The 16,123-nt window shown below is 49.3% G+C and overlaps 1 protein-coding gene across 1 annotated transcript; it reads right to left on the bottom strand.

Annotated features, from left to right (window-relative positions):
* Positions 1–3,981: 3,981 nt before the first annotated feature.
* LOC122378124 (sorting nexin-2-like) lies at positions 3,982–16,099 on the bottom strand. The gene is made up of 12 exons (XM_043358807.1): positions 15,980–16,099; positions 11,975–12,079; positions 11,441–11,722; positions 10,333–10,475; positions 9,875–9,996; positions 8,746–8,943; positions 8,244–8,365; positions 6,474–6,616; positions 5,858–6,014; positions 5,393–5,536; positions 4,869–5,021; positions 3,982–4,708 (listed from the first exon to the last, which is right to left on the bottom strand). Exons 2-12 carry the CDS (start codon positions 12,056–12,058, stop codon positions 4,658–4,660), a joined length of 1,599 nt encoding a protein of 532 aa, XP_043214742.1. The 5' UTR covers positions 12,059–12,079; positions 15,980–16,099; the 3' UTR covers positions 3,982–4,657.
* Between the last annotated feature and the right edge of the window lie 24 nt (positions 16,100–16,123).

Below are 16,123 nucleotides of genomic sequence, written 5' to 3'. Positions count from 1 at the left end.
TTGATATATGGTTGGCCGCGCGCCGACAGAGTCCAAACAGCTAGCGGTCACGTGCCGGCATCCATTCACAAAACGGCATACCTGCGCAGAAAATAAAAAGGTAGATTGCAGCTTTATAAGGAATATTAATCACGTATAATTCCGCACATAATATTTTGCTGGTTCGGGTACGATAATACAGCCACTGTTATCTCTAAACGGTTTGATGACGACTGGAAATTCGCAGTCCCATCTTTTGCAAGGAGTTTCTTCTCCACTCTATGTATGTATATCGGCAGTTTGTATTCTCGCACGTAGTAGCACCTCGGTTCAAAGGAGGAGGGTCGCTGATTCGTTTGCCTCACCCCACCCTCCCTCTCCCCACCCATCTCACCGACAGAGGTTATAGCACAAGCAGTGGGTGACCTACGACCCATCACCGCAGTGATCAGCCCACTCAGCTCAGCCAGGTGGAAGCCGTATGGCTACAGCCGGCGGACGGGCTCCGGCGGCGCCTTTGGTGTCACCTCGCCCCGATATACAGAATGGCCCACCTGGTCCACAGGGCTCCGTCGAGCCCTGGCCCCGGCCCCAACCCCGGCTCCGGCCTCGACAGCGGCGGCGGCGGCGTCTCGCACGCCTATTTCTGAATGTCTCTGGCCCTGTCACAGGTATGTTGGCACCCGCGTGCGTCCAAATGCCATACTTGCGGAGAGGACCTCTGGCGGAGGGACTGGGGGCTGACGGATCATCCCTGACCGACTGACGCGGCGACTCAGATGATGAGGAATGAGATGACGTCGTTACCTCGGTCCCTGTGGTGTGTGGGTGGGATGTTTGCAGACATTCGGTAATTGGGGTGATCGTGTCCGGTAGTTGGCGGGCCTGGTTTGCAGCGCCATCAAGTGTCACATAAGACAGGGCTCAGAGCCTTTCTGTGACACGGGATGTCGCGACGTTTATTTTTATCCGGCGCTGCTGGCATGATGCTGTTGTTACAAGCATAACGCTATCTTAGGCCCGCGACTTATTTCGTGTAATTTTAGCAGAGATTCTTGGCAATAATCGAATGAACTGAGCATATTTTCGGATGAATTGGTAAGATATGTAGTCAAAAAGCATCCATGGTTGGAATTTGATTGCTGGCTTGGTTATGCAATATGCTCAATGTTGATGCTAACAGTCCTTCTCACATATCATATATTTTTCTCAACGAGGCGCCATGAGACGTCGGACCATTTCTGTCTTTGGTTCGACTATCACACAGTTGGATGGCGACGAGCCTGGGCGTGCCCCAAATACCGCCGACACCCGCCGCGTTCACCACTGCCGTCACCACTGCCACCGCTACAGCCACTGCTGCCACTGTCGCTGCTGCTGCCGACTTCAACGATGACATGGTTGACGCCGCGTCCCCCCCCCCCCCACGACTCGGCAGTGTGCTTTTAACCTGGTTTTACATGCTTGCATGAAAGATACTATGTTGTCTGAGCTACGGCTGCTGTGGTCCATCCGCAGCCACTGCTCCTGTGGTCTGCCCCGAAACCCTGTCCGCAGACGGCACTAGCAGCGCTGAGCGGTCCAAGCTGCTGCTCCTTGACTGGGTTATCCCAGTCCCAGTGAGTCCACTACGGCAACCATCAGCAGTTTGATCTGCTGCTCCTACGGTTTATCCCAGTCCCAGTCCCAGTGAGTCGGCGCTCAGCGGTCGGAGCTGCTGCCGGCTCGCGACACAATGACAGATGAGATGAGGAGCGGCGCGGTGCGCCAGCACAAACACGCCGCGTCCGCTGATCGGCCACTCAGTCAGCGCGTGAGCCCCCCTTCCTCCAGAGGGGGGGGGGGTAATGGGGACCGCCCGCGGCGACTCGGTCCGGTCACGTGACCGGTGATGATGCCGAACTCGAGTGAGAGGCATTCGGCAGGCAAAGTAAATATTTTTGGGGAATGATGCAATATATTTCGTTGAATTTTAAGTGCAAGTCTGGTCTCTGTAAAAATAATTGAATAAGATATTAAATTCAAAACGTTCTGATCTGAAAATTATTAACTTCTTAATTGAACTAACTTCCGAGTGAAAGGAACATCACTCAGACAGTGTTAGACACCGATGATTATCAGACACCCTCCCGGGTGTTTGACCTTCGACGGGCAGCGGTCACCCTGAGCTCTGTAAAGGTCAGGGGTCAGCGACAGGTGACACGGGGATGGCCGGGTCGCCGCCGGCGTCATCCCTGTTTGATTTGGAGGCGGGCGGCGACAGTTAGCCCGGCTGCTGCCGCTGGAGGGCGGCCAGCCGGCAGGAGGACCGGCCCGCCTGTCACCGGCGCTCCCAGCTTCGGCACGAGCACGCGTCCGGCGCTTCAGATGACATGGGTCCGTGATTAGGGGGAATTTACGTCTCAGGTCGGGTCGTAGGATCAGTGTCAGCGTGTCCGATACGTTAGCGTCAATATGATTCAGAAAGTGAGATTTGGACAGGATGACAGTGACATAGCGTTATGTATCCAGGCATCCACTTCCACACCGTGGAGTGGATGATATGCATTATGCAAAAAAGAGGATATCATTATAATTCATTGGACAGGGCATGGAAACAATCTAAACTCAACCCAGTTATATAGAAAAACAGCATAACGCAAAGTATAGTATGCCAGCGGTGTTTCGGTAGAAACCATAGATATCCTTGAATTGCTTAAAACATAAATATCCTGAACCATCATGATACTCGTTTTGAAATAATCCGTCCAATATCGCAGCTGTCGGGGTCCATCATTTCGATGAGGTCCCCGCGCACCGCTGCACTGGCAGTCAGGCCCCGCCCGAGAATTCGCCTCTGCCGCAGTCGAACGCTAACAAAAATAAGCACGATTCGAAACAATCACGCCAGTTGAAAAGGTAACGTTTTTCAATATATGCCGTCTCATTCCTCTCAATGATCTCATATCATACGTGATACAAAGCAGTGAGCTGGCGGGCTGTGTGTTCAGTCCAGCTGTGCCACTGCTAACGACTCGTCATCGGAAAAAGTCGACTGGCGGCTCTCCGCGGCTTTGGAGATGACTGGAGTAGACGGCTGCCAACACCAACACAGAATGTGTCTCGATGAAGGCACTGGAGAGGTGTCGAGATCGTGACGAAGAGGGGTCGATGTAGTGATTCAATCCAGTATCGAATGATGGGGTCGTAGGTCTTAAAATGCATGAAGCCCCCCCTCCCCCACCTGGAGATGATCTACTTCAGACCATCCTCATCCAGAAAACAGTTATAGGTTATAGCCCGTGATACACCCCGTCGCTTTCAATATGCCTCGTGCCTCCCTTGTGCTACAGTCGGATGAGCGTTCACGTGGAGCCCGCAGGAGCAGTAACACCCATACGCTGTCGGTCGGTCCGTCGGCTCTGTGTTCTCCCGTTGTTGGTCCGTCTGCGCAGTGGCTTTGCTCCGTCGGTGCACGGTCTCTGGTCCGTCTGTGCGGTCCGTCGGCCGGCCTGTGCGGAGTGTCGTCGGCCGGTACCGTCGCCCCGGGCGACAGGAATAGCCGCCGTCTCGTGTTACCAAGTGGCCAGCGGTGGCCGGCCACTCCTGGTTGGCCAGGCAGCCGACATGTCAGACGGACTCAGAGGACACCAGCGCAGAGTGACGCGGGAGGGGCTGGCGGGCAGGGTACCGAACCATACAGGATGCTACTGGAATCATCTGGTACTTCAGGAACAGGGGAGAGACTTGTAACTTTGAGAGGAAGCAGCGCATGAGCGATGCAAAATACGACATTTGTGGTGGATGTCCATTCGACATCAAAGCCACCAACCGAATCTGCGACTAAACTAGCTAACAAAACATCCCGAAATTCCTTCATGATTTACCCAGGAATCCGGATTCCGGAATTCATTCGATAGCGAGCATTTCTACAAAAATGGAAAGAGCAAACTATTGAAAATTAATGATGACGCTGCTTTCATTAAAATATTGCACACCAAAACTGATGTTACAATAAAATCGTTTCAATACAGAGATGCAGTGTATTTTCGATAACGTATGATTCCAGTATCGCACGTCGCATAACAACTTACTTTTGGTTGGATACAGGCTGAGGCATACAGTCCGGGAGGCCGAGAGTTCGCTACCACGGAGGCACAGAGAGTGGATCGACTGGCTGAGGGAGCCGATCGCCGCTCCCAGTCCCGTCCCCCAATACTGCCGTGCACTCCTCATGCATATCACAGAGCATAACGGGCTACGTGGGTCCTCCCATAGACATTAGACGTTGGCAGGTGATAGACTTGAAGCCATCCACTAGGACAAGTCAAACTGAAAAGCCGTACAAAAGCAAAAAGAAACTATACACACACGCGCGCGCGCAAATAGATGTGCTCGTAGGGCATAGTCGTTCCAACACCTGACAACTGGTTAACATTCATAAACATACATCCGTCGCTGCGGCGGGGCAAGGCGCAGCTCGCGACGTGTGTCTGGAGGCAGCGGGCGCTCTGTGCCGCCGTCAGTGGCGTCCCCTGTATATACAGTCAGAGGGACGCAGTGTGCGGCCGGGCCGCGCTCAGCGGCGCAGTGAGGGTCCGGCGCGGACAGGGACCGGCCGGCCGCGCAGTCCGCCCCTCACCCGACCGACCCGAGAGGAATGACCAGAGTTGATGGAGGTCGCAGCGCCACCGGGCGTTCACGCGATGGCCTTGGCCTCTGGCAGGAAGGTCTCCCAGAGTTTCACCAGCTGGGAAGAGGGAGAGGGGTGTCAGGGCAACAGCTCCCACAGTCGCGGAAAGGCCCATCGCCAACTAACTACAGGCAAATGACGCTGAAGTTGTTTAAATGCATCACTGTTGTTTTAATCCTGATGACACGATATGATCCCGAAGTCCGGCTCCGCCTACCTTTTGTTGGTTGGCCATCAAGGTCTCCAGATACTTGACGATGCAGTCTTTGAAGTCCTTTACCCGGTTGCAGTCGAACATTTCCATCTCCTTCTTGATCGACCTCGAAATACGCTCGAACTCTTCCTGGCTCCTCTCAACCTTTGATTCCCACTGTTGAAACAAAATTAGCAAAGTCCAAGTGAAAATGTCTTCTCGTCAAAAACATATGTTAAAATTAACTACAAACAACATTTGACATTTGTATGAACAAAACAAATTTCAAGTTCTAGTTTAGCTAATAAGATGGTCAATGAAACACTTTTTATCGCCCAGTCTCAAGCTTTTATTACGTATTTTCTATGACAGTCTGGTCTCCTTTCCTAATGCGAGAGTGACTGATTTAATTCGAAGTAACCTGCGAGAGACCTACCCGGTCACTAGTGACCTCAAGTGAAAAGTAACCCAGAAGTGACCTGTGTGACAGAAGTGATTTCGGGTGACCCAAATTAACCCTAGGTGACCCCTGTGACCCCGACACTGACCTCGGTGACCTCGTCCCCCAGCTGCTGCAGTTTGTCGGAGCGTCCCTGCAGCTCCAGGCGCGCCTTGGCCTCTCGTTTTTTGGTGAGCGTCTGCTGCGCGTGCTGCCACGTCTGGTAGAGCTTCTCCCGCTCGTGGAACACGTCCTGGGGAGAGAGACAGGGCAAAACGTCAGAAAACAGATCAACGGAGTATATCCGCAGACATCAATATCAGTATCGGACCAAGTCGGTATGAAGTGAGTCACCTGGGCAACATGATATGCGGATATGTGGACAACGTCGATATAACTTGATCCATGCGCACGTTTTTCACATAGGTACCTGTGAATGCAGCCCGCGCATGGTCATGGGTAAAACATTCCTCCGTGGAGTCACATGTGCGCTTTCATTAACCAGTTTCCAATTTCCAAAAGTGAATATCGTCATTCGTAAGTCAAAACCCCCACTAGAAGTAAAAGCATTTACCTTGACGGCCCCGAGGAGCATGACGTAGTCCTTCAGCATCTCGGCCAGCATGTAGAAGTCATTGTCGGCCTGCTGTGAGTGCAGGCGCTCGACGCGCTCCTGCAGCTCTGCCAGCTGGCTGAGTGCCCGGGAGAGGGCCGTGTGCTCCTCCACGTTACTGGAATGGGGAGAGAGAGGGGGTATGGAGGGTCAGAGAGTGTCGTGTGTTCCTCAACGTTACTGGAATATGGAGAGAGGGGAAACGGAGGGTCAGAGAGCGCCGTGTGCTCCTCAACGTTACTGGATATAGAGAAGTCAGTCAGAACCATAAGACCATTATGAAGGGAACGTGAGAGTCGGACAGCACGTCAAGTTACGTCTGAAGAGCGACATAGGGGAACACAAGATGTACGAATATCATACGCTATCGCCCGACGCTCTAGAGATGCCTCGTGTCAATATCTGCTCGTACCGGCCGCCTCTAATCCCTCATTGTCGCTAGTGCCCTCCCCGGGGTCCCACAGCCCCCAACAGTCACTTGAGCGTGGCGGCCGCTCAGGTCCGTTCACCTCATCTCTCACCCTCCCCCAGCAGTCTGCGTCTTCCCCGGTCCCCAACTACCCACCCCCGTCCCTACCTGAGCATGGCGGCCGCGCGGGCCAGCTGGGCGGTGCTGGTGGCCAGCTCTCGTCTGTAGAGCACCAGCGACTCGACCGAGCCGTGCAGCTTCCTCAGCTGGCCGTCCAGCGACTCCATCTGCTGGACGCGCTCCTCGAACCACTGTCAGGGAGCGGCGGGAGACACCAGCGGTCAGGGGAGGTAAATATAAAACAGGGTAGGACAATTATAAATGGACACGCTCCTCGAACCGCTGCCAGACGGCGGGAGACACCAGCGGTCAGGGGAGGTAAATACTTATAAGACAGGGTAGGACAATTATAAATGGACACGCTCCAGCTCGAACCACTGCCGGGGGCGTGAGACAGAAGTGGTCAGTCCTTTGTGTGCGCGGGTAATGGGAGAGGATGTGGCTACTGGGAGAACAAGCAGTGGGGGACAGGAGTCACGCGGCGGAGTTCCTTCGCACAGGGGAGCTCACGTGGGGAGCTGGGGTTGGAAAGTACAGTACAAATGGCTGGGAGATATATGACGGGATGGTTGCGATACACATTAGGCCATAAAAAGATAAAAAACTACGATTGTCGATTTTACCCGGATGTTTCCCGTTGCTAGAAACACAGAACAAGATCAGTTCAGATAACAAGTAGAAAGACAACAACAGCATGAGCAATGCTAGCTATGTTCTAAAACAGGCATTGAGACAGAGGGTAGCTACTATTACAACACATGGAAACATCAAATGGAAAGGCACGGATCAGGCAGAGTACCAAATGCGCTCAAACAACAAAGCAATCATGGAACGACGGTCCACTATTCAAGGAGCGTCAGTCCACCCTCATGCCGACACTAGTGCCACCGTGCGGTGGAAGGCGAAACTAGGGGACCGATAACGCTGTATCACCTCCACAGCTGCTGCTGTCACGACTGGTAATAAATGTCCATTCACAAGTGGGCACCTCTAAATGCTAATAAGGGGTAAGGCAGGGTTTCCGCCCCACAGCAGCGCTGGCTACCATTGAGTAGAAGGGTCACGAGCACGAGCAGAGCAGATTCACGGGCAGAGGGTCGTTCTACAGTTACGCCGAAAATTGATTCAACACGGAAGCAGACCTCGTCTGCCAGCAGAGTCCTGCTAGAACCCTCTGACTGTCCGGAGTACATTTACGCAATGGATCAATCGAATACGTACCACAGACAAGGAACAAGCGAAACTCAAACCACACTCACACAGGACAGTAAAGCAATGCGCTATCGAAAAAAGGAATAGTAAAGGGTTTCAGCAAAAATATATGCGTGCAATAAGTTGAGCCGACTGAGCGAATAAAGATACCTGGCCCTCCCACTGCGCGGAACAATGTATGCGGCGAGACAGCAAACAGAAGTGTTATCGCCCCGCCATCGGAAAATGAGCCTCAGGATTTATGGCTTCAACACAACACACTCTGTTTTCAACCAATACCGGCAATTGTCAGAACAAAGTAGAGACCAGAGCATGAGGAGATGATTACATCTCTGTCACTTAGCTGTGTGAGCAAGGAACTCATTTATGGATAATTACATTAACAGCTGATGTAGAGAACTGTATACGGCCAAGATGAGAACACCCAGCATGAAGTGAACACCCCAGCGTTCCCATCGAATGAATTGGATCAATGTGTGACGTTACTGAGCTATAGTATGACAGCTTTCAACCAGCAACCGGACCGGACCCTAAAGTCCAGTACGGATCATGAAGGGCAGCTCACCAAACCCGCCCAATCCCCCGTCCCGCCCGCCCGGCACGTACCACGTCCGACTCGTCCATCTTGAAGGCGATCTTGCTGACCGTCTCGCCGACCCTGTTGAAGAGTCGGAGTACGCCGGCTGAGCTGAGGGCCGACGTCTGAGTGGCTCGTGGCAGCTCCTCGTCTGAGATAGGAAGAGCGAAACACGGTGACATGTTGGTGAGTTCCCAAACAGAGGTAGCTTGCTAACGAGACCTCGGTAAGTCAAAGTAATACAAACGGTGTGTTAGTCTCATTCATAGGTCTTAGTGCAGAATCGTGCGTAATCTAACAAGCCAGGTCATAACGTCGTAGTGTACTCAAAGGCAATCAACTGGTAAAATGTCTATAACATAAAACTAGCAAATAAGCATATGATGTTACATAGTCGTTCAACCAGGCAAAATATATGCAAGATTCCAATTATGCTCCTTGTCCAGTGACATGACGTCTATCCTCGCTAAAATTCAGTGGTTCGCCTCATTTTCGTTTTTTTTTTCTCGCCTGCCCCGTGTTTCCACTAACCCAGCTCGAGGAACTCCCTGAAGTCTGGGTCGGCGCGTAGGGTCGGGTGGGCGGCCGTCCTGTTCAGGTAGCGCTCCAGGGCGGCGCGGCGCCGCTCGATAAACTCGCTCTGACCGCCGCCAGTCTCCGGGCCGCCGCCGTGACTCGCGTGGCCGCCCCCACCCCCGCTGCCGCCGCCGATCTTGATCTTGGTGGTGCCTGAAGAAGGGTGAGACAGGGTTAGAAGAGATACAGTGTCAGAGCGTCATCACGGCGCTGAGCAGAAATAACGCAATGCTTCACAACGTATGCCATAAGTTGACTTGATAGTGACACCGAGCCATATGTTGACATTTACAAAACACACATTACTATCAGCAATATCGAGCGATAGCGTCGTGTGTAACATACTACAGCAACCCATGGATGTTGTGGCGCATGAATCACTCATATACGCCCATAGAACTATCCTCCCAGTCTGATAATTTTTCACATACCAAAAACCTCCGTCGGGACTCGGCATACCACTTCCTGGTCGAATTCACCACCAGGCTAGATTCTAAAAACCAGTGGGATCGCATCACCAGTCGATTACGGCCACTATCGTTAGGTACTCCCCTCTAGAGCACTTCATGGGCCGGATAAATCCGTTATCCACGGATAAATCCGCGGACCGGATAGGATTGGATTCTAAATTTGTTAAAAAAGAACGGATATGGGCGGGCCGGATTTGGGAATTGAAGGTTGAACCCGGATCAAAACGGATCAAAATTTTAACATTCAACATTGAAGTTAAAAATTAACCTAATGTGTTAAGCGGCAGCAGAGGTTTGATTAAAGTAATAGGCATCATTTTATGACACTCACTTGTCATAAGACTTGTATGGCTGTCTGGTCCCTTAGATTGAATTTGTTAGTCCAGTTTTGGGTGAAACCAGTTATTGGTGAAACGGATTATTACGGATATTTTTTGGAAGTTTGGCTGCAATACGGGCCATGGGTGGGCCGGATTCTGATATTCAAAGAAAGGCGGATAATGGGCGGATCTGGATATGACTTGCCGGATATGGGCCGGGTCGGATCCTAAAAAGCCTATCCGTGAAGTGCTCTACTCCCCTCCCTCCCCCAAGGCACACATGGCCGTGCTCACCGATAACGCTTTTCTCCGGCGCCGGCGGCACGATGCGGCCCGAGCGGATGTGCTTCTCGACCAGTTTGTCGTGCAGGCCCAGGAAATCACTGAAGCGACGCATCACAGAGAACCGCTGCCGTCTGCGGCGATCCAGCGCACGTCAGCAGACCGTCAGCGGAGGGCGCGCGAGGTACATGGCTACCTGGTGACTCAGGGTCAGACTTTCTGAGACTCATAGCTGGAGCCATTATTAAGAAGTCAAAATAATATTCAAGGACAAGCAGGCACATGTTGTGTGCGAGTCGAATCGGGTGTCCAGGAGCCACCGAAATTTCGTAATATTTCTATTTCTCACGCAGAAAGACAATGTCCGTTCTAAAACAAATTAAAGAAAATACAAAAAAAATGTCATTACGCCACTGAAACCAATCGCCGCAGTCACCGCTCTCCCAAACCGGCCGCCATTCGCGACTCACTTGAAGTAGGAGACGTTGGTCTTTGTGATGACCTTGTAGGCCATGTAGGAGGACATGCCGTCGCCGATTTTGACGGGCTCCACCACGCTGACCTCGATAAACTGGTCAGTTTCCTCATCGTCCTCCTCCCCGTTCGCGTCCTCCTGGGGGCGGGAGGATAGACGTTAGCACGGCACGGAGCGAAATTATCGTCCTCCTGAGGACGGGAGGACAGACGCTAGCACGGCACGGAGCGGAGTTAGTGTCCTCCTGGGGAAGAGACGACAGGCGTTAGCATTGCATGGCACAGGGCTAATTTACCGTCCTCCTGAAAACGGGAGGACAGGTGTTAACAAGGCACGGGGCGAAAGGCAATGGCATTTTATACGAACTTTCTAATAAAACAGGTAACAACAAATTAAAACACTGTCATGGCAGCGGGTACAAGTACTGCACTGCTGATCCGGTAAAACCAAATAATCATTTCTTCATGTCTATGGATTTATGGATTTGGAGTCAATTCATTATGTCACGCCAAAAGGTTTGTAGCACAAAGGACAAATTACCAACATCGACGTCAGGTGTCTCACAGACACACAGCTGCATCAACAATGAGTCATACTGTGGGCGGAATCCGTACAGCGGACCCTTTGTGACGTCATATTTACAAAGGCACTAGATAGGCCCGAGACGTGAGTAGGAGCCGGGCTGGCAGCAGGGCGGTACCCGGAAAACGGACTACGGGAAACGAGACGGTATCTCACGAGCTGATCTCAGCTGCACGATCGGAAAGAGACAGCATGGCAGCGAAAAATGTGGCGATACCATGTTCGTGATATTTGATATGCCACTTTCGTAATGCTGAACCACAAAAAAAAACTCACAATGGGGGACACGTGTATGCAATTATCGATAACTTTAAAGCAAATTTGTTACGATGCATAAAAACAATCGAATCCGCATCAAGAAACAGTCATCACTACAGTCACTTCCCGAACAGACTCGTGTCAACAGATGGTCCCCTCCCTACCAGCACAAAAAAAACGCACCCTCCTACCTCTCGCGTGGGTCCCCTCCCTACCAGCAGACGAACAGACCTTCCTTTCTCCAGTATGGCTCCCCTCCCTACCTGCACAGTGGACTGGATCTGCGCCGTCTCCGAGCTGGCGGCACCATTCTCTCTCGCCGGCTCCGTCTGCCGGTCGGCCGGCTCCGGCGGCGGCTCAGCCGGCTCTGTCAGCTCGCTGGCGTCATCCAGCGAGAGGCGCGCCGCCTCGGCCGGCGACGGCGTCTCCTCGTCGTCCTCGAGACTGACCTCGGCCGTGGCGTCGGCCAGGTCCGCTGACAGCGGGCCGCTGCCGGGCGCGGCGCCCGACGGCGGCGGCGAGGCGGCGCTCTCCGTCAGTGGCGACTGGGGAGGAAGAGCAGAGGTTAGCTGAGAGCTCCACTGGTGCAGGAATGAGACAACTGAGCGAACTGTGGTAAGAAAACGTGCCTGTACCATACTTTCATTCAATTATGATAAAATGAAACCTCATCAACAAAAAACGCACACCATGGATGAAGGGAACATTAGGATGATCGTGAAGAAAACATGTCTCTTGGAAAGATAGTGATACATTAAATTCAATCCCCATCTCAGAGCAGTGAGCTGCAGACTGACCTGAACAGCAGAAGCAAACAGATCATCATCATCAACCTTCAAGGTATGATCCACCACATCAGGCTGATCCTGGTCATGAGACATGTCTTCCTTGGGCCCAGATAGCTGGAAGTACAACAAATTTCATCATCAGAGAGAAGATGATGCACACTGTAGTCTGTATGAGGCTGGATGGACAATGAACAGCTGACAGCACATCTGGAATGTCAGAAACTTGTCGACTTTCTGAGACAAATGTACCAAAACTATTGATGAGAAAGGATTGAAAGAAAATTAAAACAAGTCAAGAAGCACCAAAATTATAACAAGTGTGAAGATGAAGTCCAAAGGGATAAAAATATACATAATCTAACCTGACCTAACCTTACCTACTAGGTAAGCTACCAACCATCAACCTTCAAACCTACAACCTACAAACAAACCTACCTACCACTCAGATTTCATCTTCACATACACCAAAATTACAGCATATCAATCCATTCATTCATCAAAGGACAAAATACTAAATAGTACCTACGCTAGGCATGGTAATTGAGAACAAAACTCAGTCATCTGAATGTCAATAAACAGTAGCGTGGTAATTCAGATAATATGTGGTTATAATAGTTGCAAGTCAGAAAATCTAGAAGAAGCACAAACATATTTTGTGAACCTGTGCTTGTAAATATTTTCTGAGAAAATTTGAAATGCCATGATGTGAAAAACCTAAGTGCGCCATATCAAACTTTAAAGATTCACCAAATTGAGCATTTTCACAACTACTAGCCTGAGATTATGAACCTCAATTTGATTCCAAAATCCACACTTCTTGCCATGACAGTAGGCGGAACTATGGTCAAGCGTACCCATTTTCGGGAACGCATTTTCGTTCCCATGTTTGGGAACGATAAACCCAAATATGGGAACGCCATGTAGGCATTATTTAAAACAAGAAAAAGAACCGTTAAATGACGTCCAAAAAATATAAAACGATCGTGAACCGCCTGATATTTGTCTCAATATTGTTGGGAAAGAGTTTGATATTGTAAGGCCCATCGTAGTTTCAAATCGTTCGCCTATTTCTAAAGCAGTCCATCATCCGGGCCGCGAGCCCAAATTTGGGAACGCTCTCGTACACTGGCGCTGCAAGCGTTCCTTATTATGGGAACGGCGTACCCAAAATTGGGAACGATTTCACCGACGCCTTTCAGGGGCTCTTTTCATTAACAAGCATCACGTCCAACGCGGCAAATTATTGTTAACGCAACAATCATCAGATGACCTTTCCGGCAAGACCGTCGCATGTTTCGCCCGGTCTTCTGCGCTTTTATTCCCGTCGATCTCGCAGCGGGCACGCCCCCCTCTGCAGGATTATGTAATTCACAACGCTCAGCGATGTTCAACAAGGTCTTCCATGCCTATATCCACCGTCCGCGCCGAGGGTGGAGACATGTCAAGCACCTGTCTGTTTATCACCGATAGTTGACGAGCACAAGCAAGTATCCAAAAATGGGAACGCTGGAATGTTTCACTCTCAAAACACCTAGTCCCAATATAAATCTACTTTTTTCCTTTCTTAATGAGTGTAAGTGGCAAAAATCCTGGTAGGATGGGCACAAGAAATGATCAAAATCAGCATAAAAATTATAAATAAGCCACACAGGGCGACTTGCATAAAAGAAATTCCCCCAAAACGATCGTGCTTAAAAATACTGAAGGCAAAAACCACGCTCATGACGCTCCTTAACCCTCGCCCGCACATGGGGGGGTGGTTGCCACCCCCCCCCCCAGGTAGTCTTTCTGCTCTGCACTCAACATTTTTGGAGCTAGAAGGCTGATTTTTCGTATAGCTGCTCCTCTATCCTTTCTTGACGTCCACTGAAAATTTCAAGTTTCTGTGACCTTTGGTTTCGGAGATATGACCTTGTTTTTCAGGTCATGTCATGACCCAAATGGCCAATTCTCGACATCTTGCGTTGGCTATGGGCCTTGTGAGCTTTCGACACCTTGATTTCGGCCTTTTTTACCAGTCTTACCTCCCACCCATCATGGAACATGTTGTTCGACGATGTACAGATGTCAAGGTCAAGGTCAAGGTCAACCTAGGTCATCTAAGATAATTGCGTTTTAGGCAAGCGGAATTTACTTTTTGTGAAGTTTTTTGACTGCATTTTTGGTAAAAGCTTCTCAGATCATGATTTCATGTAATATGGACACATAAACAATCGGTGCACACATCAGTATACACACAGACACACACAGACATACAAACACATATAATTGACCTTGACCTAACTTGACCTGAAATGACCTCAGCAGCAAAAACCTGGTCGGGTAGTGTGAGAAAGAGGTTCTAGCTGGCTTGGCACCAGAAAACGGCATCGTTATCGGTATATGATAAGCAGCGCACTTGATATCCAACGGTGACCCAAAACAGCAACATTTTTTAGTTTGACCTGACCTGGAAGGTCAATGACTGACCTGAGAAGGTAAAACTGGGTATCATTGGATTCGTCTCTTCCCAAAGAATCTTTTTGGTCTTTACCGCTAAGCTCTATCTCGAACAGGAACGAAATGGCGCGGGGGGGGGTGGCAACCACCCACCCCATGTGCGTTCTAGGATGGGAAAATGGCATGTGCGGGCGAGGGTTAAAAGCAACGCTAAACAGCTAGCATCCAAATAAAATATGTCTTTCAGGGTTAATAAAATACAGCTGAATAATTTTCAACCACTTAAACTGAGTTTACGACAGTAGTTCGGTAAATTCACTCACGTTCCACGCGGTCGTCCGCCCCGACACCAAAAGTCAGCAATATTACCTCGGGACTGTCCGCGTGTTCGCTTGCATATGTCAGTATCTGGTGTCGCTAGTATGAAACTTCATAACCAGGCGAAAATTATTATACTTGACCTCAAAATGTAAAAAACGCTTCATTTTCCTTAAAATTGCATGTTAAAGGTAGTATAACCCATGTTTTCACCATTCCGTCATTTCAAAAAATCATTAAAAATATCATTCGACGGTCAATTTCCTTGTTCAACGGTCAGATTAAAGATAATTTTATAGAGACTTAGTGGATACGTAAATTAGCGTGCACTTTTTTGAGACGTGATGCACTAATGAGTTTTAGTGGGCGAACGGCCGAAAAATTACCTTCCGTTCTCATAAATGGGAACGCCCGTTCCCATATTTGGGAACTCCGTTCCAAAAAATGGGAACGTTCCTATATTTGGGTACTCATGACCATAGTTCCACCTACTGATGAATGTTAATACCAGTCTGCTACCTTTTATTGAATGTAGCATGCATAGGTAACAATGGCACATTATAAGAACAAAGGATGATTATTTGAATTGGACAAATTAATTCGTATGTAATGTAAGATAAAATTGAAAAAGTGAATAACACGAAATGTTGGGTGGTTTTAGTGTTTTTATCTTACATTATATACCAATTAAGAACAAATGAGCTTGTATGATAATGAAAATTGCACTCCACTCATGTTCCAGCACTTCACAGAAGATATTAGAAGAAATGTACGACCATCACATTATAATTACGAGCAGCCCAGCTTATCTTTTATATCAATATGGCTTCTCTGCAAACCATTATCCTAAAATCACATGTACCTGGTTGGATAAAATCTAGCTCCTAAAAATGTGTACGTAGGTACCTACCTATCGCTGCAAGTGTAGGTACCTAGGTAACTAGCTTAAAAGGCAAAACAACTCCTAGTTGTAAGGGCTATGCCCACAAACTGAAACCTACTTCACTTTGACTTTGACTTATGGCATCTAGCTAAAGACTTGTAATATGCAGATTACAAAATGTAACAAAGATACATTATGCAGACTGAGTATTGTATATTGTTCATTTTGACAAATGTTTAGGTACTTTAATGAAAAACAATATCAAATTCTTATCTGTATTCAATGTAAATAATCGAAACGCGTTTACATTGAATACAGATAAGAATTTGATATTGTTTTTCATTAAAGTAGACTGAGTATTGTTTATCTCTCACCTAAAACACGTGTATTTTGATATTGATAGGTATTCCTCTTCGCTCTTATCCGGCGAGACCATTACAAAACGATAAGTGAATAACTTTAATCAAGGCAGTATACATTAATTATGAAACTGTGTTCTATATCCGCCGTTCGAACTG

This window comes from Amphibalanus amphitrite, unplaced genomic scaffold (genome assembly GCF_019059575.1).
Source record: "Amphibalanus amphitrite isolate SeventyFive unplaced genomic scaffold, NRLGWU_Aamphi_draft 000055F_arrow, whole genome shotgun sequence".
NCBI classification, from domain to species: Eukaryota; Metazoa; Arthropoda; class Thecostraca; order Balanomorpha; family Balanidae; genus Amphibalanus; species Amphibalanus amphitrite.
The sequence above is the reverse complement of the archived record's forward strand: the minus strand, read 5'-3'. Positions and strand labels throughout refer to the sequence as shown.